Source organism: Cricetulus griseus, chromosome 5, assembly GCF_003668045.3.
Source record: "Cricetulus griseus strain 17A/GY chromosome 5, alternate assembly CriGri-PICRH-1.0, whole genome shotgun sequence".
Classification (NCBI taxonomy): Eukaryota; Metazoa; Chordata; class Mammalia; order Rodentia; family Cricetidae; genus Cricetulus; species Cricetulus griseus.
In genome coordinates, this window is record NC_048598.1 from 118,728,297 (window position 1) to 118,751,134 (window position 22,838).

Here is a 22,838-nt window from a genome sequence, read left to right on the forward strand (position 1 = left end):
GAGAAGCATGAACAAAACTCTACAACCCTTTGTGAGTAATAATATTCAACAAAAGAAGAACAGAAGGAAATTTCCTCAACCTGAAAAAGTGCATCTATAAAAGTCCACAGGGGAGTTGGGCAGTGGTGGGGCACACCTTTAATCCCCAGCACTCAGGAGAAAGAGGCAAGCAGATCTCTGAGTTTGAGGCCAGCCTGGTCTACAGAGCGAGTGCCAGGATAGGATCCAAAGCTACACACGCACACAAAAAAAAAAACCCTATCTCGGAAAAACAAAAACAAAAACAAAAACAAGAGTCCACTGCTGAGTCCAGCAAGATGGCACAGTGGGTAAAGGCATTTGCCTCCAAGCCTTAGTATCGATGTTTGATCCCTGGGATTTACGTAGTGGAGAGAACCAACTCCTACAAGTTGTTCTCTAACTCTGATCTTCCTAAGTGTGGCATATGTGCCTCTCCACATATTTAAAAAAAAAAAAAAAAAATCCAGAGCTAACATCATACTCATTGGTGAAAGACTGAATATTTTCTCTTTATTCAAAAGTCAAGATTAAAAAATAAGGCAAAGATGTCCCACTCGAGACATCTACTCAATAAGCAGATGAGCTTAAACCAGAAAAAGTACAATTATTTTGCAGATGGCATAAGTTGAACACACAAAGATAACTTGTATTTGTATACCTAAAATGCACAGGCCAAAAATAAAATAAAGCCAATTGTATAAAAAATAACATTAATTATAAATGGATTAAACAATTCAAGCTCTCTCTCTCTCTCTTACACACACACACACACACACACACACACACACACACCCCTGAGATAGATCAGAGGGTAAAGGAACTTCATGCCAAGCTGACAGCTTGAGTTTGTTTCCTGGGACCAACATGGTGGAAGCAGAGAACCAACTACCAAAGGTTGTCTTCTAACCTCTACATGTATGCAGTGGCATGGTGCCCCCACACAAAAAGAAATACAATTTAAGAAGTAAAGAGCCCACAAACACACTGAAAGCAGAGGGATGGTAAATACACACACACACACTTACTTTACCACTGGAAACATATTCTAAGGATTCCTAGCAGATGCCTGAAACCATGGATAGTATTCAAATCCTACAATATCTTGATAGTTTACCTGATAACCAAGACAGCTACTAAGTGACCAACAGGTGGGAAGTGTGGGCATGGCTAGGGATGACTCGATTGCAAGATTTCATCATGCCGCTAAGAACTACACATGATTTTAAACTATGAAATTATTTCTAGAATTTTTGTTTTCTTTAAGTCAGTGTCTTCTGCAACAGGCTACCTTCAAACTCATAGAGATTTGCCTGCCTTTGTCTCCTGAGTGCTAGGTTTAAAGGTATGTGCCACTACATGAGGTACCAATTTTAATATTTTAATTACAATTATTGCTGACTTCACATAAGCAGATCTGCAGGGAGTGCAACCACAGAGAAGATGTGGACTACTGCATCATTCAAACAACAAGGACAGAATATACAGAATAGCTGTGACTTGAGAGAAGGCAAAGAGAGGGCTGGAGAGAGGCTTCTGAGGCTAGGAGCACTTTTTGCTCTTGCACAGGACCTAGATTCGATCTTAGCACCCACAAGGCTGCACACAACCATCTCTAATTCCAGTCCCAGGGAATCTGACTTCCTCTTCTGACCTCTGTGGACACCAGGCACACATACAGCACACTACATACACACAGGCAAAAATGCTTATAAAAACAATGACTTATTAATCTATATACATGGAATCTAGACATGTGGATGAAATCTTTATTGTAAGATTATTCAATATTAAACAAATTTCAAAGATATATATATATATTATGTATCAGAGATGAGAGAAAATATATCAGAAATTAAACCTAATCAAGTCTCTCTCTTTTTTTTTTCAAGATTTTATTTATTTATTATGTATACAACATTCTGCTTCCATGTATATCTGCACACCAGAAGAGGGCACCAGATCTCATTACAGATGGTTGTGAGCCACCATGTGGTTGCTGGGAATTGAACTCAGGACCTCTGGAAGAGCAGTCAGTGCTCTTAACCTCTGAGCCATCTCTCCAGCCCCTAATCAAGTCTCTTAATTCCCTCTTTTTGTTCCACATAACATAAAGCCAAACTTAGCTTTTCTCTTTTCAAAATTAAGCTCTCACAATTAATTAAGCTCTCCCAAACTGTTTTAAAAAATTTTCAGGGCTGGAGGGATACCTCAGCCATTAAAGGCTAGGCTCACAACCAAAAATAAAAAATTTCTAACATTATTTTTGCCAAGAAATTTGGCTCTAAACTTCTTTTACGATTTTAAAGTGTAAGCAGTGTCTGAGATTATTTGATTTTAGATGCTACAAGGCTTTGAATCCAGAATTTTTAAGTTGCAGAAAACTGGGAAAATTCTACTCAAGATACTTAAAAATAACTAACTAAATAAGTAAGTTGATAAAAGAAATAAACCACTCTCTTAGCATTTTTAGATTTACAACAGAACCAGTCAAGTTCATTGTACTCACTCTTTCAGGCCTGCTCTCCCGGCCTGGGGGTTTCAGAATATCATCCACGTTCTTAGACTCAGGCTTCTTCTCAACCCGTGGAGCTGGAGGTGGCTGGTGGCCCAGGGAAGGAGCTGGCAGGGGCATTCGATCCTCTGGGTAAGTTCTTCTTTCTCCTGAGTTCCAGCAGTTGAATACATTATAATTTACACAGTAATTATTGTGAAAGGTAATAACTTTCTGTTCTCTTCCTAATTATAATTCAGATCAGATCTAGTGAGTTGAGGGTCACTTTTAAATTTAATTAATACATAAATTTATTACAACTGAGAAAATGAAAAGACTGGCATATTTGAGGAAAACAGAATGTTCTGTAAAATACTGAATTCATCATTACTCATATTAAATATAGGAAAACATTCAGCAACAGGACATAGAGGAGTAAATATTTTGCTGGATAGCCCAAGCATGACTGATCCTATATAGGTTCTATGACTTTTTCACCTTATAGTTTAAGAGCAAGAGTCATCAATTAGAAAAGCTTATTCCTGTGAATAGGTAGGAATTTCTAGTTTAATGCAACTCATGGTAATGAAGAGATAAAAGCAAATTCAATGTCTAACAGTAAGTACCTTATACTTTATCAATTCCATGGAACACCATGGAGCCACAAGAGGTTTGAATATGGGAAAATGTATATGATGCAGTTATTAAGTAGAAGAAACACAATAAAGACAACTTTACTTAGGAGTGGGAATTCAATTTAGCATTGTGACACTTGCCCAGCATGTGTGATGTTTTGGATTTGATGCCTAGCAGAGCTAAAAAAAAAAAAAAAAAAAAAAAAAAAGCCCACAAAAAAATTCTTGGCTTATTCTTATGAAGAGACAATGAGGGCTTTCAGAGGACCAAGGTTCAATTATAGTACCCACATGGTGACTTATAATAATCTACAACTCCACTTCCAGGGCACCCTGGGTACCAGTCATACACATGGTACACACACATGAAGACAAAGTACCCATACAAATAAAAAATAATAATAATTTTAAAAAGAGAAATACATAAAATCGAAGTTGCAGTATGATGTGTGGTAGGATTATAAGTGACTTTCTGTTTTTCAAAACTCCTTTAATAGTATAAAAATTAAATTTTAGAGCCAGGCATTGTTGGCTCACACCTTTAACCCCAGCACCAGGGAGGCAGAGGCAGGCTCTGTGAGTTCGAGACCAGCCTAGTCTACAAGAGCTAGTTCCAGGACAGCCTCCAAAGGCACAGAGAAACCCTGTCTCAAAAAAAAAAAAAAAAATTATTTCATTAATTACATTACTATTTTTTATAATAATGCTACTATCTCTTAAGGAATCTTCAAGTGTGGTTTATTGTGACTGTTTAAATGCACAGCTACAATAAAAACCACCTTCTATTTGTTTACATTTTCAACATAGTTGTTATTAAGGCATTACTCTACCTCCAAACATGGATGGGCCTTCATAGGGTGGTCTATCAGACTTCCGGTCATAGGATGGCCTATCAAATCCTCCTCTTCTGGATGAGGAATGGTCTTTCTTGTCTCGATATGACTGATTCCTATAGGGTGTTACAAGAGTCTTTGGCAAATATGTAAAGATTTGGAAGGTTTCTACTGTACAATAACATCATTATCTGCCCATTGTCTCTATGGCAGTTACTCCATCGTTAATTTAAATTTTAAACTTGTCTTTTCACTTATATGTACCTGAAAATCTCAAGTTTTGTAAAAATAAATTGCTTGCCTATAAATTAAGTACTGGTTGCATTTTATCAAAAATATTATGCCAGTCCTGGTGGTGCATGCATTTAATCACAACACTCAAGAATGAAAAGGCAGGCGGATCTCTGTGAGTTCAAGGCTCTGATCTATAGAACAAGTTTCAGGACAGCCAGCGCTATAAAGAGAAATCCTATCTTGAAAGCAAAACAAAACAAAACAAAACAACCCCCTCTAAAGTAAAAATCCCCCAGATTTACTGACTTTCCTTTTGTCTCTCCTTATTGCCCATTTAATTCTTTGGAATTCAAGATAACTTAAAATTGCTCTTTCTTTTCCAATGATGATGAAATTCACTGAATTTGTTTGACATACTGACTTTGGGCCAGGCATGGTGGCATATCCCTTTAATCTCAGCATTTAATTATTTATTTATTTTATTTTATTTTTTGTTTTTTTTTTTGAGACAGGGTTTCTCTGTGTAGCTTTGTAGGCCAGGCTGGCCTCCAACTCACAGAGATCCGCCTGCTTCTGCCTCCTCAGTGCTGGGATTAAAGGCATGCACTGCCACCATCTGGCTAATTTCAGCATTCAAGAGACAGAGGCAGGTGCATCTCTGTGAGCTCGAAGCCAGCCTGATCTTCATAGCAACTTCCAGGAAAGTCAGAGTGATATAGTAGAGAGACCCTATCTCAAAAAAAAAAAAAAAAAAAAAAAAACTCAACAAAACAAAACAAAAAAATCCTGGCTTTTGCTGAATTTACACAAGATATTTTACATACATAGCAAAGACTTTTTCACAGTTATACCTGTCATCTCGAGATCTGCGTTCTCTGTCAAATCGATCCCGCTCATAGTCAAGAACACGATCTCGGTCTCTATCTCGATGTGTCTCTCGGTCCCTCTTAAAATCTCGATGATCTGCTATATTACTTTGACGGTCAAAATAAGGTTCACGGTCTCTGTCTCTATCACGCAGGCCTGCATGCTCTATAAAAACAGTACAAAATAATAACTGTAAGTGTCTTTAGAACTAAAAGCAAGAAGTACAATGTTAAGTTCACAAGTAGTATAAATCAACGTCTCAAACTTAAGAATCTTTTAGTGATGTTAAAGGAAAGCCTAATCTTGCTAAGGATGGAAATCTTGTAATAATTAGGCTTAAAGTTAAGCTTAAAATTATTATTCTCTCTGGGAATCCCACCTGCATCAAAAGTTGACCTTTCAGGTAATGGATCTGGGCGCAAAGTTATTCTTTCTCCATATGGTATCTGTTCAACTTTATTAGTAGGCATATCTGGCAAAGAAAACCAGGGATGAAATGTAAGAATGAAACTTAAGAAAACCAAACCTGAGGTTAATAATTTCTGTAGAAATCTGGCATGGTAGTATACAACTATAATCCACACTCAGGAGGCTGAGGCAGGAGAATCCAGAGCTTTCAGGGAGTATGGACTACATAAATGAGTTCCAGGGCCAATTAGTGTCTTCAAATACTTATAATCCCCTCTCCAGAAAACCAATCCTGCCAGGTGCACTGGTATACACTATAATCCCAGAACTTGGGAGGTTAGGAGCAGGAGTTTCAGGTCCTTTTTCCTGGCTGGTTTTACATCAACTTGACCCAAACTAGAGTAACCAGAAAGGAGGAACCTTCGAGTGAGAAAATGCCCCATAAGATCCAGCTATAGGGCTGGAGAGATGGCTCAGAGGTTAAGAGCACTCGCTGCTCTTCCAGGGATCCTGAGCTCGATTACCAGCAACCATAGGCTGACTCACAACCATCTATAATGAGATCTGGTGCCCTCTTCTGACCTCGCAGGCAGAACACTGTATAATAAATAAATAAATAAATAAATAAATATAAATAAATAAATAAATAAATAAATAAATAAATAAATAAATAAGCTAAGCAAGCCACAAAGAGCAAGCCAGTAAGGAGCACCCCTCCATGGTCCCTGCATTAGTTCCTGCCTCCAGGTCCCTGCCATGCTTAAGTTCCTGTTCTGGCTTCCTTCAATGATAGACTACAATAGGGAAGTAAGTGTAAGACAAATAAACCCTCTGCTCTGCAACTTGCAGTTTGGTGTTTCATCACAGCAATAGTAACCCTAACTTGGTCAGAAATTTTCTGCTACATAGTGAATTTGGAACCAGTCTTGGCTAAGTCATCCTCTCTTACAAAAACAAAATCACTACCACCACCAGCAAACAATTCCTGTAGAACTCCAACCATAGGTTCACCATCAATACTCACCTCGGCCATGGCCATAATCAACTGTATGCTGCATTGGCGGAGGTTTGGACATTGGTGGCATACCCATAGGCACTGGGCCAGGAGGTGGAATGGAAGGATGAACAGGTGGGGGTGGTAATACCGGAGCAGACGGAATTGCTGCAGTGTCTGACTTAAATTCTGAATTTAGTCCTTGATCAACATTTGTATCCCAGAGCCCATAGAAAGAATCTTCGTCCCAGCGTTCCTGTTTCATAGATGGTTTTCGCTTTATGACTGGAGGAGGCGGTGGTGGTGGTGGAGGCGGAGGAGGCGGTGGTGGTATTGGCACAGGTGGCCTAGTCATAGGAACAGATGATCTTGCTGGTGGAGCAGAGGGTCTTACAACTGACCCTGGTGGCTTACCCATAGGAGGGCGTGGTCTATAGGATCCTGGGGGCTAGAGAACAAAGTAAATGGCTCAGTAAGCTAGTCACTGTATACATTGTCTCAGATGTGTAGAAATTAAAATCTAGTTCTCAATCAATTAAAAAATTAATATACAAGATATATTAAAAATGTAAAGCTTTTGTGTTTTTAAAGACACTGGTAGGCACTGGAGAGATTGCTCAGTGGTTAGGATCACTCATTGCTCTTGCAGAAGACACAAGTTCATTTCCTCATATCCATGCTGAGCAGACCATCTGTAACTCCAGCCCTAGGAGAAGCCAAGAACTCTGGTCCTCTGCACATATCTACCTCATGCATATACATAATTCAAAAATCGAGCACACAAGTTCTCTCCTCTCTCTCTCTCTCTCTCTCTCTCTCTCTCTCTCTCTCTCTCTCTCTCTCTCTCTCTCTCTCTCTCTGCATGGTGGTGATGCCTTTAATCCCAACACTTGAAAGAAGATCTCTGTGAATTCAAGGCTGACATATTGAGTTCCATTTCCCCCCCCAAGACTGGGTAGCCCCCTAACTGTCCTAGAACTCACTCTGTAGACCAGGTTGGAGATCCATCTGCCTCTTCGCTGAGTGCTGGGATTAAAGGCGTGTGCCACCACCACACGGCTTCAAAAAATTTTAGAAGTAAAACATATCAGCAGGAGATGGAGAGATAACTCTGCCAGTAAAATGCCTGCTATGTAATATGAGGACCTGAGTTCAAGTAACAGAACTCACATAAAAATAATTGGGCATGGTTTGAAAAGATGGTTCAGTGGTTAAGAGTACTTGCTAATTGCAGAGAACCTGAGTTCAATTCCCAGCACTCACATGGTGGCTTACAATGACCAGTGATTCCAGTTCTAGGGGACCTGATACATTCTGACATTTGAAAGCATACATGTGGTGCACACACATATAAACAAAATACTTAAAAACATAAATAAAAATAAGTAAACCTTTTTTCAAAATTGGAAATGGTGGCACATGTTTGTACTCCTCCAGCTGGGGAAGCAGAGTCAGGAAGACCCAGGGGGTTTCATGACCAGGAGGCCTAGCATAAATGTGAGCCCCATGTCTGTGAGATGCCTACCATCTAACAAACAAGTATACAGTTATTTGAGGAACAATAACTGAGGTTGATCAGTGGTTTCCATATATACATACACACATATGTACATGTGGGCACACACATACACAGAAACACCAGCAGGAAAATGAAGACAGTCCACAGAAAGGAAAAACTAAATACAGAAATGTCATTCCTAATAAAATAATTGAATTCTTAATAAATAAAACTTCGATAACTCTAGCTGGGCACAGTGGCATACCCATTCATCCTTCCAGGGAAGTGGAGGTGGATGAATTCAAGGCCATCATCAGCTACACAGTAAATTTGAGAACAGCCTAGACTATGCTTTGTTAAAAAGATAAACAAAACCCCCCAGCATAAGCTGTGTCTCAGATCATCCCAGCACTCAGGAAGACGGGGCCAGGTGGTAGTGGTACACACCTTTAGTTCTAGCACCTGGAAGGCAGAGGCAGGAAGATCTCTATGAGTTCAAGGCCAGCCTGGTCTACTGAGTGAGTTCCAGGACACCCAGAGAAACGCTGTCACAAACAAAACAAAACAAAAAACATAAAAAAGGCCATTCTGTTCTAATTAGATTAACACATAAATATTCACAGCATAAGTCAACAATCCAGATGTCAGACATCTGGTGAATGAATAAACAGTATGTAGTATACATATATACAATGAATATTACCTAGCAATAAAAAGAAATGAAGTATCAACTCTTGCTATGACATGAACTCAAAAATGTTATGCTAAGTGAAAGCAGCCAAAAATACAGGACTATATGTTACATTCAATTTATATGAAATGCTCAGAGAGGCAAAACTACAAAGACAGAAAATGTAAAAAGGCTGCTTGGGGTTAAGGAAGAACTATAAGATAGCACAGGTATTTTACTGGAATAAGAAGATATTTTAAAATTAGATTATAGTGACATGTGATCAGTGAATTTAGTTTACGAATCACTAAGGGGCTGAGGAAATTACTCAGTCAATAAAGTGCTCAAATAAAACACTTCCTATTTATTTCTTAGTCTACAGGTTGTTGTCTATTTATGTTTCACTGACAGCTATTTTGGACCTTGGAACACCAACAGTGTATATTACTTATGTATTTACTCATTTATAGGCTGTGCTTAAAAATTGGACTTTGGGGGCTGGAGACATGACTCAGTGTTTAAAAGCACTGGTTGCCCTTCCAGAAAACTCAGACATGGCAGCTGACAGCCATCTGTCTTCAGTTCCGGAGGACCTGTCATCCTCTCCTGGCCTCTGTGAGCATTAAACACATAAGTAGTACAGTTACATAAAAGCAAGCAAACATTGATACTCATAAAATTAAAAATAATAAATTTTAAGGAAAAGCAGCATATTTTAAAAATAAATAAAATCAGGCTTTTGAGTAAAAATGGACTTTACTGATACTAATTAACATGGCAAAATTTGTGTGGTGGGAGGAATTTTTCAAGATGGGGGTTTTCTGGGTAACCCTGGGTAACCTCAAACTTTGAGACCCGCCTGTCTCTGCCTCCCAAATGCTGGGATTTAAAGGCATGTACCGCTGCCACCATCATCCACAGCATAGAAAAATATTAATGTTACCAGTTACCAACAATGTATACAAGGAGGCTGAAGAGATGGCTCAAAAGTTAAGAGCACTGGTCTTCCAGTGGACCTGAATTTAGTTCTCAGCACCCTCACTGGGCGGCTCACACCTGTCCATAACTCCAGTTCCAGGGGATCCAATGAAAGCTCTCTTCTGGCCTATATGACACCTATTCACACAGACATGCACACAGACTTTTAAAAAGAAAGAGTGAGTGCCAGGACAGACTCCAAAGCTACACAGAGAAACCCTGTCTCAAAAAACAAAAACAAACAAAAAAACAAACAAAAAAATCTTTTAAAAGTGTGTGCTAGTTATGGTGCAGATGTTATACATGTTATACAACTATATAAGGGGGTTGTCTGAATGTACTGAGAGTAAGTTTTAAGCTGGGAGGTAGTAGCATGTGCCTTTAATCCCAGCACACAGGAGGCAGACACAGGCAGATCTCTGTGAGTTTAAGGCCAGCCTTGTCTACAGAGGGAGTTGTAGGACAGGTAGGGCTGTTACACAGAGAAACCCTGTCTCAAAAAGACAAAAAACAAACAAACAAAAATAAAAGAATAAGTTTTAAATGCCTTTATTATTTATTTGTTAGGTCAAGATTTAATTCTATTAACAAACATGAGACAAATTGTCTCTGGATATGTCTGGCAGGTATAGATTTAAATAGCAACATTATTTGAGCAAACAGAATGTCTTTGTCTTTTCAAGGCAAGGTTTCTCTGTGCAGTGTTGGCTGTCCTCAAACTCATAGTGATCCACCTGCCTCTGCCTCCTGAGTGTTGAGATTAAAGGCGTGTGCCACCACCGCCCGGCTGAGAATGTCTTATCTTTTACTTAAGTTTCATACTTTAGAATTTAAGATACCCAAACTAAAAACCCGATACAAAAAATTTGTTAATAACAGTGAAAGATTAAAAGAAATAGAACAGTTCAATAAATTTCTGTGCATCAAATAATACATATAGTTGATATGGGAAAGCTTGTTTTGTCAGATGAACAAAACAGGAACGTGGATCTATAATCTAAGGCAGTGGTTCTCAGCCTTGCTAATGTGCAGCCCTTTAGTACAGTTCCTCACGTTGTGATGACCCCTAACCATAAAATTATTTTCACTGCTACTTCATAAGTGTAATTTTGCTACTGTAACTATTTATGAATAGTTACATAAATATCTGATATGCAGGGTATCTGATGTGTGATCCCCAAAGAGGTTTCAACCCACAGGTTGAAAACCACTGATCTAGAGCTTCAACCACTTACAACAAGACATGAAGACGAAAGATAGTTTTTATCCTAGGAGCTCAATTTAGAAAGGAAAAATGACAAGAAAACAAGACAAATCAAAGTACAGGAAGATGAATGGTGATAGAGACCACTGTTAGATGTGGAAAAGAAAATGGGAGCGCTGAGTCCTAAAAGATAAACAAAAACCAGCCAGAAGATGGGGGACAGAGAACAATGTGCAAGTGGCAAGAGTGTCTCCAAGTGGAATGGTATTCTCAGGACTGCTAAGGGTCCCACGTACTAGGAGAATATGGTATAGCAAGCTATAGTCAGCAAAGGTCAGGCTCATACAGGAAAAATATAAAATACCACTGGAAAGTAGATTATTGTCCTGTGAGTGATTCTCTCTCTGTCTAACTCTCTGTCTCTCTGTCTCTGTCTCTGTCTGTCTCTCTCACACACACAATAAATAAATAAATAAATAAATAAATAAATAAATAAAATGTAATTAAAATGGGGGCTGGAGAGATGGCTCTGCAGTTGTTACGCTTGTTGCTCTCACAGAGGGCTAGAGTTTGGTGGGCAGCACCTACCAACAGGCTCACAACCGCCTTCAACTCTCGCTCCCAAGTATCTGACGTCATTTTCTGAGCTCTGAAGGCGCCACAGCATGCACATCAACTTCAACACACAGATACACACTCACACACATCAAATAAGTCTTTTAAAGAAAATGTCCATCTGGCTAAATACATATTAGTACTGCCTACAGTGGAGTAAAGAGCAGGCAGTACTGCTCAAAATACAAGGGTATGAGAGAACGTTTTTGATGCGATGGAATTTATTACTTCAGTACAGTTACTACATAAACAGTGGGGCTGGAGAGTTGGCTCAGTGGCTGTGAGTACCTGCTACTCTTACAGAGGACCAGGTTTGATTCCTAGCACTCCCATGGAGGCTCACAACCATATGTATCTTTACCTCTAGTCCCAGGGTATCTGAGACCCTCTTCTGACCTTCATGGGCACCAGGTAAGTTCATGGTGCAAATACACATACACACACACACACACATACACACACACACACACACACACACACACACATGCGCGCGCACGCGAAATACTCATACATACTCTAAATAAATCTAAAAATAATAATAATTTAAAAAGTAGTAAGGGCTGGGAAATGCAGCTCAAGTGGTAGATCACTTGCCTACATGAGTGACACTCTGGGAGCAACACACTAGACTCAGTCCTTAGTATCATACTTCCCTGCAACCTCCATATTTTTAAAGTATAAAACCTGGCAAGATGGTACCAGCTGCCAGGCTAATAACCTGAGTTTGATCCTTGGGATCCACATGGTAGAATGAAAAGAACTGACTCTAAAACGATATGTTCTGATTTTCCCATGGGCACCATGGCATGCAACCCCCACCCTCAAACACACAAAATAGGTAAATAAATGGAAATTTAAAAAGTAGTTCATCACCAACTTAAAGGTGGAGTAACAAACAATGTAAGAAAAAATAAAGCAATAGAAATTAGTCACTCAACTTTTTTCTTTGAGACAGGCTCTCACACTACGTAGTAGAGGCGGGCCTGGAATTCACAGGTGTTCACCTGCCTCTGACTCCCACGTGCTAGAATTAAAGGCGTGTACCACCATAACTGGTTCACTCAACTCTTTCTTGCTACTGCTTGAAGGGCACTGCGCACCAAGCTACAATGTTAAAGTCCTTCTCTCATCTAAATGGGAAGGGAACACTGAGTTCACATCTAGTCCGACCTAGACAGGACACAGGACTATCTGAAATGAACAGATTAGATGGTGAAGGGGTGGGTAAGATACTTGCTGTGCAAGCAGAAGGACCTGAGTTCAGATTCTAGACCATTTAAGTAAAAAGTAGGTATAGCAGTATGAACATATAACTACAGTCTGGGGAAGTGAAGACAGGTGGATTCTGCGGGCTGGCTACCCAGACAATCTAGGAAAAAAAAAGTTGGGCAAGACAGAGGAAGATAACTCAAACTGATCTTTGCTCTCCAACTTTGCACATACACAGGAAGCACTACCCCCACAAGTGTAGATACACCACATAACACACACAAATACACACGTACTAGGAAAATCCTACAGCCAAACTCGGGTTACTAGCTTGGCAGCAAGTACTATTTTGCCAGCGAACCCTTTTACTTGAAACGTGAGGGTTTTGGGAAGAGTGCAGTACTGATGACTGAACCCAGTGAACATGAAGCTACAAGCACAGGGGTGCTTGGTCTATTTACCAAAGCCTAGGTAAAGGAGCGATTCTTGCATATGTCTAACTACTATGAAAGATGTTCGAAGCTTTCACTTTTCTAAAATTTATGGGTTTTCTTTTTTTTTGGGGGGGGGGTGGTTTGTTTTTTTTGTTGTTGTTGTTGTTTTTTGGTTTTTCCAAACAGGGTTTCTCTGTGGCTTTGGAGGCTGTCCTGGAACTAGCTCTTGTAAGACCAGGCTGGTCTCGAACTCACAGAGATCCGCCTGTCTCTGCCTCCTGAGTGCTGGAACCAAAGGCTTGCGCCACCACCGCCCAGCTAAAATTTATGTTTTTACACTGGAAATTTATGCTTATTGCAATTTTAAAAATCCAACGTCATATAAACACATGAGGTAAAAACCATTTCATTTTCTGAGTACACATTTTCCCATACCGGATATATCCCAGGTCTTGATGCATTCTGTAGTCTTGAGTCTTGGGGTGGTGGATGGTCGGCCATCTGTGGCTCAGCTCCAAAGTCTTTTAACTTTTGAAGCTGTTCTTTTTGTTCTCTGTAAACAAATGAAATTGCCATTGTACTTAAAGCATGTTTACATCATCCCTAAACAACCATGACTAAAACCAACTTTCAAAAATACAAGAAAGAAAAACAGCAAAAAACTTTATCCTAAAACTCTGTGCAGAGTCCATACTGCACCTCTTTGGTAACATTTTCTTGATTTTACACAACTAACCCATCAGCCCTCTAAGACCTACAATCATAAATTACCAATGATCTTCAAAGACAGACTCTACAACCTGCCTCCGTAGTACATTGCCTACCCATCATGTTTCTCTTTTAATCTTGCTAATTTTTTTCAATACTTCAAAAGTCACAAAACAGACTGTGAGTAAAATATAGTCTAGGAAGGCTTTTTTAGGAGGCCTGTTTTCTTTGGGAGATGGGGGTGTGAAACAGTCTCATGTATTCCAGGCTGGGCTCAAAATGGTCAAACAACTTTGAACTCGTTCTTTTGCCTCCACCTCCCAAGCACTGGGATTACAGGTATGTGCCGCCACACTTGCCTCTCATTATTTACATTATTATCATTATTTACAAAGGAAACACTTTACATAGGAATTGAGTTTCTAAAGAGTTTTGATTCATATTAGGCCTATATGCTCCCAAATCAACAATTAGCTATGTGGAGCCATGGCTGACATGTTAGATGAAGCAGTTCATCAAATTCCTCACCACACTCCAGAGTTCTACCTGGTCCACTTTCATTCATTTTTGTTACTCATCTCTTAAAAAACCCTTTTTGCATTATTTATTTTTACTTTGTATATGAGTGTTTTGCCTGCATGTGCATGCAGTGCCCGTGGAGGCCAGAAGAGGGCGATGGATCCCCTTGGAACTGGAGCAGACAGACAGTTGCTAGCTGCCGTGAGGGGTGCTAGGAATGGAACCTTGTTCCTCTGGAAGGAAGTCAGTACTCTTAACTACTAAGCCATCTCTCCAGCCCCACTTGCCTGATTCTTAAGAGCATTTTAGTTTACTATCTGCTTTAGATGGTGAGAACATTCGCCAGTCTATATTCTCAGAAACAGTACTTAGTATTCCTAAAGATTCATTTATACTGCTTATTTTACTCCCTAGCTAAAGTCCCTTTACTTTTCCTTACAATTCCCACCTTCTACATTTACAATGTCTACTACAACCTCTCCAGAATTTTTACAAACTCTCTTTATATACAATATTGTCACTCAAATGGACACAAAGTATATAAGACTTGTTACTGGCTCATGTAAATAGTGCTTATGGTATTCCTTGCCTTTATAAAGGCATACTATAATGTATGTATTATCAATTGCAATCACTAGTATCCATTACTCCATATATTTAGATCAGGTTTTGTTGCTTAGGAAGAGGTTGAAGAAAAAAAAAAAAGAGAGATGAATAAGCAGCACCTTTCATCCAGTAATTCTATGCAAAGCAACAATGCATGAAAAGGTAATGTTAAGTAAGGGAAGGGAAGAAATTGCAAGTTTAGTAACCAATCACCATTCAGTTTTTGTTCGCCATAAAAACAGATTTTAGAGTCAGAGTTCAAATTCTGGGTCTGCATTTAATAGCCTAGTGAATCTCAGCAAGTCTTAGTATTATCTGTGAAATGAGAATGATATTATTTTCTCTGCAAGTCTTTAGACAGATAAGGTTATTTAAGATGGGAGGACCAGTGCAGTGCCCAGCACAGAGTAGGTGTGAATTAAAAGTGCCCACAATTTAGAAGCAAGTAGCTAAATGTTCCAGGGCAAGCCTTATGTCATACTCATGAGTAACCTAGAAAAAAAGACTGCCTCAGACTCTTCTATAGATCAAAGAAACCATTTTGCCACCTGGAACATTATCTTTCATTTTAACCTACAGTTATGTTTTGTTATCATGTTTTTCTAGTACTAATGTTTCAGTTACAAATTCAACTAGTATGACTCGCAAATGTAGACCAGAATGAAAGATGAAACAAACACATAAGAATCTATCAAAACTTAACCATTTATTTTCTCAAAAACCTGTTTGGAAAAAAACAAAAACAAACAAACAAACAAACAAACCCCTACTATCACAACTATATGAGGAATATTATATAAAACTCACAAGTTGACTATAAGTAAACACAAAAAAATCCAACTACCCAATGAAAATACAGGAAGAAATACCTGCTTCCAGGTAAAATGAAAGATGAACATCCCCAAAACAAAGTATCAGTAGTCAGACAAATCTGAAGATACTCCCAGGTAAACCATTCTTCACACCAGCAGAGAAAAATAAAGCTCCTTCCCCCATCACATCAAAGACTACAGACTATGAAGCCTATCACAGCCAATGCCAAAGAACCAACTGCCTACTGAAAACAACGAAGGCTCAATATACGAGCCCTGTGAAATCCAGAGTCCTGAAAGGTTGAGATTTAACACTTGAAACATGCACACTCAAGGCATGCCAGAAACACATCTACAAAGGCCAAGAACAGCAATCAATTTGCACATCCTAGAGCATATTGTATAGTAAACAGTTTCCAAGTACCCATCCTAACCCCCAAACAGCACTGAATAACCAGAAATATAAATTCAAAGCTCTAGGAATTAAGGTTTAAGGTTTTAAGAAAACACTTCATCAAAAAAAAAAAAAATACAGTATGAAAATCTGTTTGAGCTAGAAGAAACGATCTTAAGGAGTGAACTTACCGAAGCATTTTCAATTCCTGTGCAGCTTTCAAAATGATTTCGTGCTGCCTCTGACTGAGAACCATTACCCCTCCAAGGCCTTGGTCAGAGTCTAAATTTGCATCGGACCCCATCATTTCAGAGGAATGATGTGAGGATGGCATATGTTCCGCCATGGGGGAATGTCTATCCACATCAGATGGGTACCATCTGTCTGACAACCGTTCTCTTTCCCAGTCCATTCTGTCAGGAACATAATCTCTCTTTTCCCGCCATGTATCTCCTCTTTCTGGATACTCTCGAATCCTTAACTCACCCCTATCACGGAAATCTCGGTCATACCCATGGTCTCGATTTCTTTCTTCTCTCCATCTATCATCCCGGTATCTATCCAAAGGTGGAAGAGGTGGGAGGGGTGGCAAAGGTGGAAGAGATGGAATATCCCGTTCACGAAACTGTGATTCTTGTTCATCCAGTGGTCTCCCATAATCTCTGTCCCACTCATTATCCACATTTCTATCATATATATCCATGGGTCTTCTAATCCGATCCATGTCTCTGTCTAAGTCCCTGTCCATTTCCCTACCATAACCCTCATCCATATCCTGATCTCTTTCCCAATCATCCCACCAAGGGCCTCGCCTGTCTCCATCATGAGACCGAGAGGGTGCTGAGAACCTGTCCTCTCCGCTGTACGGATCTAGTGTATCATCTTGATAGTCACGTTCACACTCTCTCCAGTATTTCTCTCTATCCCAGTCATCGAGTCTTTCTCGCTCAATTGGAGCACTTCTACTATCTAATGGAAACTCTTCGTGTCCTCTCTCTTCTCCATGGTTCCACGGAGCCCTTGGAGGTTCATCTCGGTGATAAGGATACATTTTCTCCCCACCATCTCCTGGTTCTGGTCTGAATGGAACTCTATCATGACCAAAATCTGGTCTTCCTAGTCCCCTTTCTCGACTGCCTGGCCCCCGAGGTGGTCCCTTCTCTCTGCTCCCAGCTCTTCGGGGGGGTACTCTCTCTCTACTTCCGGCCCTTCGAGGAAGTCCTCTCTCCTGACTGCCAGCCCTTCGAGGTGGTCCCCTTTCTCGGCTGCCAGCTCTACTGTCCTGGCTGTCTTGTGGACTACCTGGTACTTTATTCCGACTGCTTCCTGGCCTCACCAACACCCTGTCCCGACTGCCTTCTCCTCTGTTCATTTTCTCATGACTGTCTTCTCTTCTACCCATCATCTTATCATGGAAGTCTTCTTGTTTGACCAGCCCTGGACCTTGACTAATTGTCTGGCAATGGCCTCTGTTTACTAGTCCTTTATCCCGTGTACCTTCCACTCTGTTTTGCTCAGGACCTCTGTAAGACGTGCTGCTGTCTTTATTGCCTTCTAATCTATTTTCTTTGCTGTCTGGCTGAGGCAGACCTTTTCCTTGGTTGTTTTCTGAGTGGGGCAAACCAAAACCAAAAGGTTTGAAATTATCTGCAGTCAATGCTGCTGCTACTGCTCCCACTATGTTCTCTAGTTTGAAGGAAAAGGTAGATGGAGTAGGTACAGGTTTTTTGGCAAGGAATAGAGGTCGAGTAACACCTTTGGCTTTGTCCATTTCAGTATCCATAGTTTGAGAATTCTGGTTCCAATTAGAGGGCTCTACATGCCCTTCCGAGACTTGGCCTTTAGGTGGCTCTTGTTGAGAGTCGCTTAAATTCTCATTCGACTGAGCCGCCTTGGTGTCCTTGACATCTGCAGCAGTGGAAAATGCAGCTGATTGCATTTTAAAATTCTTCTGGTTACTACTTGTGCCTGCTAATGGTTCTTTGTTTCCTGAAAGAGGCTCTGCTTGTGACTTAGGTTGCTGCTGATGCTGCTGTCCAACAGTTGCTTTGGGGCCTTTCCACTGTGGTCCACTCTGTCGAGGGCTTAGGGATGTACTGGGAGTTATATAAAATTGAGATGCTGGACCCCGGGGGATTGTTCCCCATTTGCTTTTAGTGCCCTCTGCTGGGTGACTTTCATATCTGGGTCTTGGCCCATCGGAGAGATTTCCTTCAAAACGAGGCCCTTTGGGTCTCGGTCCTTCACACCTTGACCCTAAATCCTCAAATCTTCGAGGACCATCAAATCTACAAGTAAAACAAAAGATATTACTCAAGACAGTAAAGCAGGAAAAGGAAATTCTCCATGTAAGATTATTTAAGGCACTCTTGCCTCAGACTTTGTTTATAACAGTGACTCAGTCATTAGCAAATCCCATGTCACTTATCAGAAACTGGAATGTTAAGGCAACAGTGCCTGGAAGATTTTAGGTCTAGATTTAGAAAGCATGCCAGCATTATCTAACTCACTTCAACCAATCTGCAACAAGTCACTGATCTAATGAAATGTTAAAAAGCAATTATAAGTGTTGTGCTTTAGTACATGCAATAGTCCACTCCTTTTTACAGAAAAAAAAGATTCCAAACTATGAGTACTTTTAGGGTTAAATATTATAACTAAAAACCAAGTATGGAACATTTAGCAGAAAATACAATATAATTATAAATATTGTTGGAGCAAGAACTAAAATCTTTGATTTACAAATGTCACACACGCATGCATACACACACCCACATGCATACACACATGCACCATATTTTAAAAGTGTTCTCTAAAGTTTTTGAAAGTTTAGACAGAAATTTGATGGTTATGGACCACTCAATAATTAAAGAAAACATTCCTCCCATCAGGTAGTATACTACACACAAGAAATAATAAAATGCCAGGGCTGGAGAGATGGCTCAAGCAGTTAAAAAGCACTGGCTGCTCTTCCAAAGGACTCGGATTCAATTCCCAGCACCCACATGGCAGCTCACGACTGTCTGTAACTCAAGTTCCAGGGTATCTGATACCCTCATACAGACATACATGCAGGCAAAACCCCAATGTACATTACATAAATAATTTTTTTTTTAAAAAAGGAAATAATAAGATGTCATCAGGGCCTTCATACTCTACAATCAAATAAAAAATAATAAGTGTAGATAAAGTGTCAACAGATAAAAAGACAACAGGCAGAGAATACTCAGCACCATCCGGGTGAGAAGAGCACCACCCTATAAATGGTTTATAAGGCAGAGATGCTTCGCTTGAGACTTAAAAGGCAACTTCTGATAGGATGGCAAGGGTACCTCAGGCTAAGAAAGCAACATGAGAGGGAAAAAGGCAGAGAAGCACATACCTTGTTTGCAAATGGTTTAGTGTGGCTGAAGCAGAGGGGAGTTGGGAAAAAAATGAGTAGAAAGACAGCACGCTAAGGAATATGGCAAAGAGGTAGGTGGCTGATGGTCTCTAGAAGACCTACTTTGTTTGCCTTGTATAGTAGGTACGACTGATGAAATCCAATACTCACTCCCCTTCTCCAACTCTAATCCAGCCTCCACACTTTCAGTCTTACTGTAGACTCTTTCTCAACCTCTCTTGTAGCTACAACTCACACCAAGCTCTAGCAAAAGGACTAAGAATGGTTTGACACATCCTTCTGGGTAGTCCCTGTGTATATTAGAGCTCACCCTCCCCTTCACACTTCCTCCTTTCGCGCTGCTTCCAAACAACAAGGAACCCGAGTTCTAAGTCATTGTATGAACCTTGAGATTGAGAAAGAATCAATTTCTAATCTGTTAAAGGCTTCTGCCTTTGGATCTCTAGAAGACTGATTAATTCAGCTGGTTAAAAAAGTTTACAATAATTTTATAATTGCTTTAGAGTCACTAAGTGCAGTCCAACCTTTAAAAGATTCATTAAAAAAAAAAAAAAACAGATGAAGAGGAAAAAAATTTACAGAGTAATTGATCCTGTTTGTTTGTTTAAGATAGGGCTATATGTAGGCCCAGCTGGCCTAGAACTCATGGTCAATAATTTAGGTAATAAAGGTGACACCAACATAACTGATAAGAAACTGTAAAAAACAGAGATCAAGTGAGTGATGAGGGTTAGAACTAGTAGCATTTTCTAACCAGTGGGAATTAAGTAAGTATGGAAAAGGAAGCATTTAGAGTGGCTAGAGAGATGGTTCAGTGGTCAGGAGTGCTTTCTGCCCTTGTAGATGGCTCAGTTCAGTTCCCAGCACCCATATGTTGGGTATCTGCAATTCCTCTTCTGACCTCCAAGGGCTCCTACATACGCACAGAACATATACATATACATAAACACATAAATATTAAGGAGAGAAAATGATTCCAACAATATATAATTCCCAAAGTAGACAACAGGATTATATGAGATTACAAAGCTGCATAGCAAAGAGAAGTATCAGCAGAATGTACAGACAGTCTAGCAAAGAGTCCATACCATGGCCTGTAGGCTATATGCATCCAATGGCAACTACGAGTGAAGCCCAACACACACACACACAAACACACACACACTCTCACACACTGCATTTAGGATGACAGCAAAGTTTCTGGTTTTGGTGCCTAAGGGACAGTTGACAATTTTCATGCTTTTAATAAAGGGTTTCTGATTCATTGTGTGGGAAGACAATGAAGAGGAATAAAATAATTTTAGCAAAATATTTAGCTCCCAATATGTCATATTTGGCTTTGCTAGTGTAAAAGTCTTAGTTTCCAAGGGGGGAACTACTTCTATAGCAGGGAGCCAACACCAATTCTACAAAATGAAAGTTGAGATCACAACTTTACTTTGAGGTTCTGAATCAACAAAAATGGACGGTACTGTACTGGTTGGGAGTAATTGATCCTGTTTGCTTGTTTGACATAGGGTCTTATCATGAGCCTGAGCTGGCCTAGAAGCCATGACCCTCCTGCTTTGTGTAAATTCTGGGACTACAGGTGTGTACCACTACATTCAGCCAATCCTAAATTTTGGGAGGACACTGGATCACATGAGGTAAAGAGTAAGTCTGAAATACAAGAGATTCTTCAAGACAGCTCTGACTACTTCTGTGCCCATGATTAAAGTCAATGGAGGGACTGTAGAGATAACTCAATGGGTAAAATGCTTGTGGTGCAAGTGTGAGGACTGGAGTTCAGAGCGCCAGGACCCACATAAAAACTGAATGGGGAGCTGGAGCAATGGCTCAGTGGTTTAGCACTTGCCCTTGCAGAGGACCTGGGTTCAAGTCCCAGCACCCACACTATACATAACTCCAGTTCCAAGGGATCTGACATTTTCTTCTGAACTCTGTAGGTAACAGGCAAGCACATGGTCTACAAATATATATGTAGGCAAACACTTATACACATAAAATATAAAGAAACAGAAGATGAGTGGATGTGGGTTGTCTATGTGTGCCCAGGAGGCAGTCAGGGATCTCTGGGACAAACTGGCTAGCTAACTTAGCCAGATTAGCCAATTCCGGGTTCAGCAAGAGATCCTGTCTCATAAATACAGACTATGAAAGGAAGACACCAACATCAATCTCTAGCTTCCACATACACACCCAAACATGTATATCCACATACATGTCACACACCATACAAAGACAAACCACAAGATAAAACAGGCTGAGCAGTTAGTTAAGAGTGACAGCTGCTCTTTCAGTTCCCAGCATCCATGTCAGGTAATTCACAGAGGCCTGTAATTTCTAGTTCCAAGGAATCCTTTTTTGGCCTCCACAGGCACACACATACATGTAAATAAAAATATAATAAAGGACAGAGGTCTTGACCCTCTCTCTCTGTGGGTCAACAAGGAACCAGGATCAGCTGAGGTGTCTGTTAAGAATAAAGGGGATATGGAATGGCAGCCAAGAGAAGCTAGGTATAAGGATCGCCTACAACCGCATGAGCAGTTGTAGAAATAAGAATTCTAGAGGCTGAGAGATGGCTCAGCAGTTAAAAGCATGTACTGCTCTTGAAGAGGACTTGAGTTCAGTTCGCAGTACACATGTCCACAGCTCACAAATGCCTATACCCTGAGCACCAGGATATTCTTATGTGTACACATAACCATACACATAATTAAAAAATACAACATTTTAAAAACTCGAAGAGTTGTGAGCATTTCTTAGTTCGACAGCAAGTATTGGAATATATCCAAAGATACCAAGTATCTTTGTTTCACTTGTTTTCTTTTCTGTCATCTAATAGAAGATGTTTTAGCAATAAGCTTTATATACTAGTATTAAAGCTACAGAGTATTAAAAACTGTGATCAGCAAGAAGTGAACACTATGCCAAAGACCTCTTTTGAGGGAAAGGATTAGAGTGTTTTTGGTTGTCCAGCTATAAATCTCACAGTAGGTATAAAAATCTCCCTCTGGACCAGAGCAATCAGAAACATAGAAAGGAATTCTGAGAAATGAAGTTCAGTCCACTCTGCAGATCTACAAGAAAGTGGAAGACACAAAAACCCACAATGAAGAGAGGTAACCAGTAGTAGACCAGCCTTAGCTTTGAGTTATTTCTAAATTTTTCTTTTCTTTTGTTTTGTTTTCATAGACACGGTCGCTAGACCAGGCTGGCCTTAAACTCCTTATGTAGCCAAGGATAACCTTTGATCACCAAACCTCGGCAGTGTTGGGATTATATACAGGTATAGTCCACCA

The 22,838-nt window shown here is 40.0% G+C and overlaps 1 protein-coding gene across 4 annotated transcripts in view; it reads right to left on the minus strand.

Annotated features, from left to right (window-relative positions):
• Ylpm1 (YLP motif containing 1) overlaps positions 1-22,838 on the minus strand; it is a 78,388-nt gene that overhangs the window by 24,963 nt on the left and 30,587 nt on the right. For 2 of the 4 annotated variants that reach the window (XR_003485959.2, XM_027418531.2), the window contains exons 5-11: positions 16,322-18,418; positions 13,527-13,644; positions 6,514-6,931; positions 5,461-5,553; positions 5,066-5,246; positions 3,978-4,096; positions 2,528-2,682 (exon numbers count right to left, since the gene is read on the minus strand). Coding sequence is in view for 3 of the 4 variants with exons in the window: in XM_027418531.2 (XP_027274332.1) it covers positions 2,528-2,682; positions 3,978-4,096; positions 5,066-5,246; positions 5,461-5,553; positions 6,514-6,931; positions 13,527-13,644; positions 16,322-18,418 (3,181 nt within the window). In the remaining variant the exon portion in view is untranslated. The remainder of the gene's footprint in view (positions 1-2,527; positions 2,683-3,977; positions 4,097-5,065; positions 5,247-5,460; positions 5,554-6,513; positions 6,932-13,526; positions 13,645-16,321; positions 18,419-22,838) is intronic. The other 2 variants (XM_027418532.2, XM_027418533.2) reach the window with 2 other exon arrangements.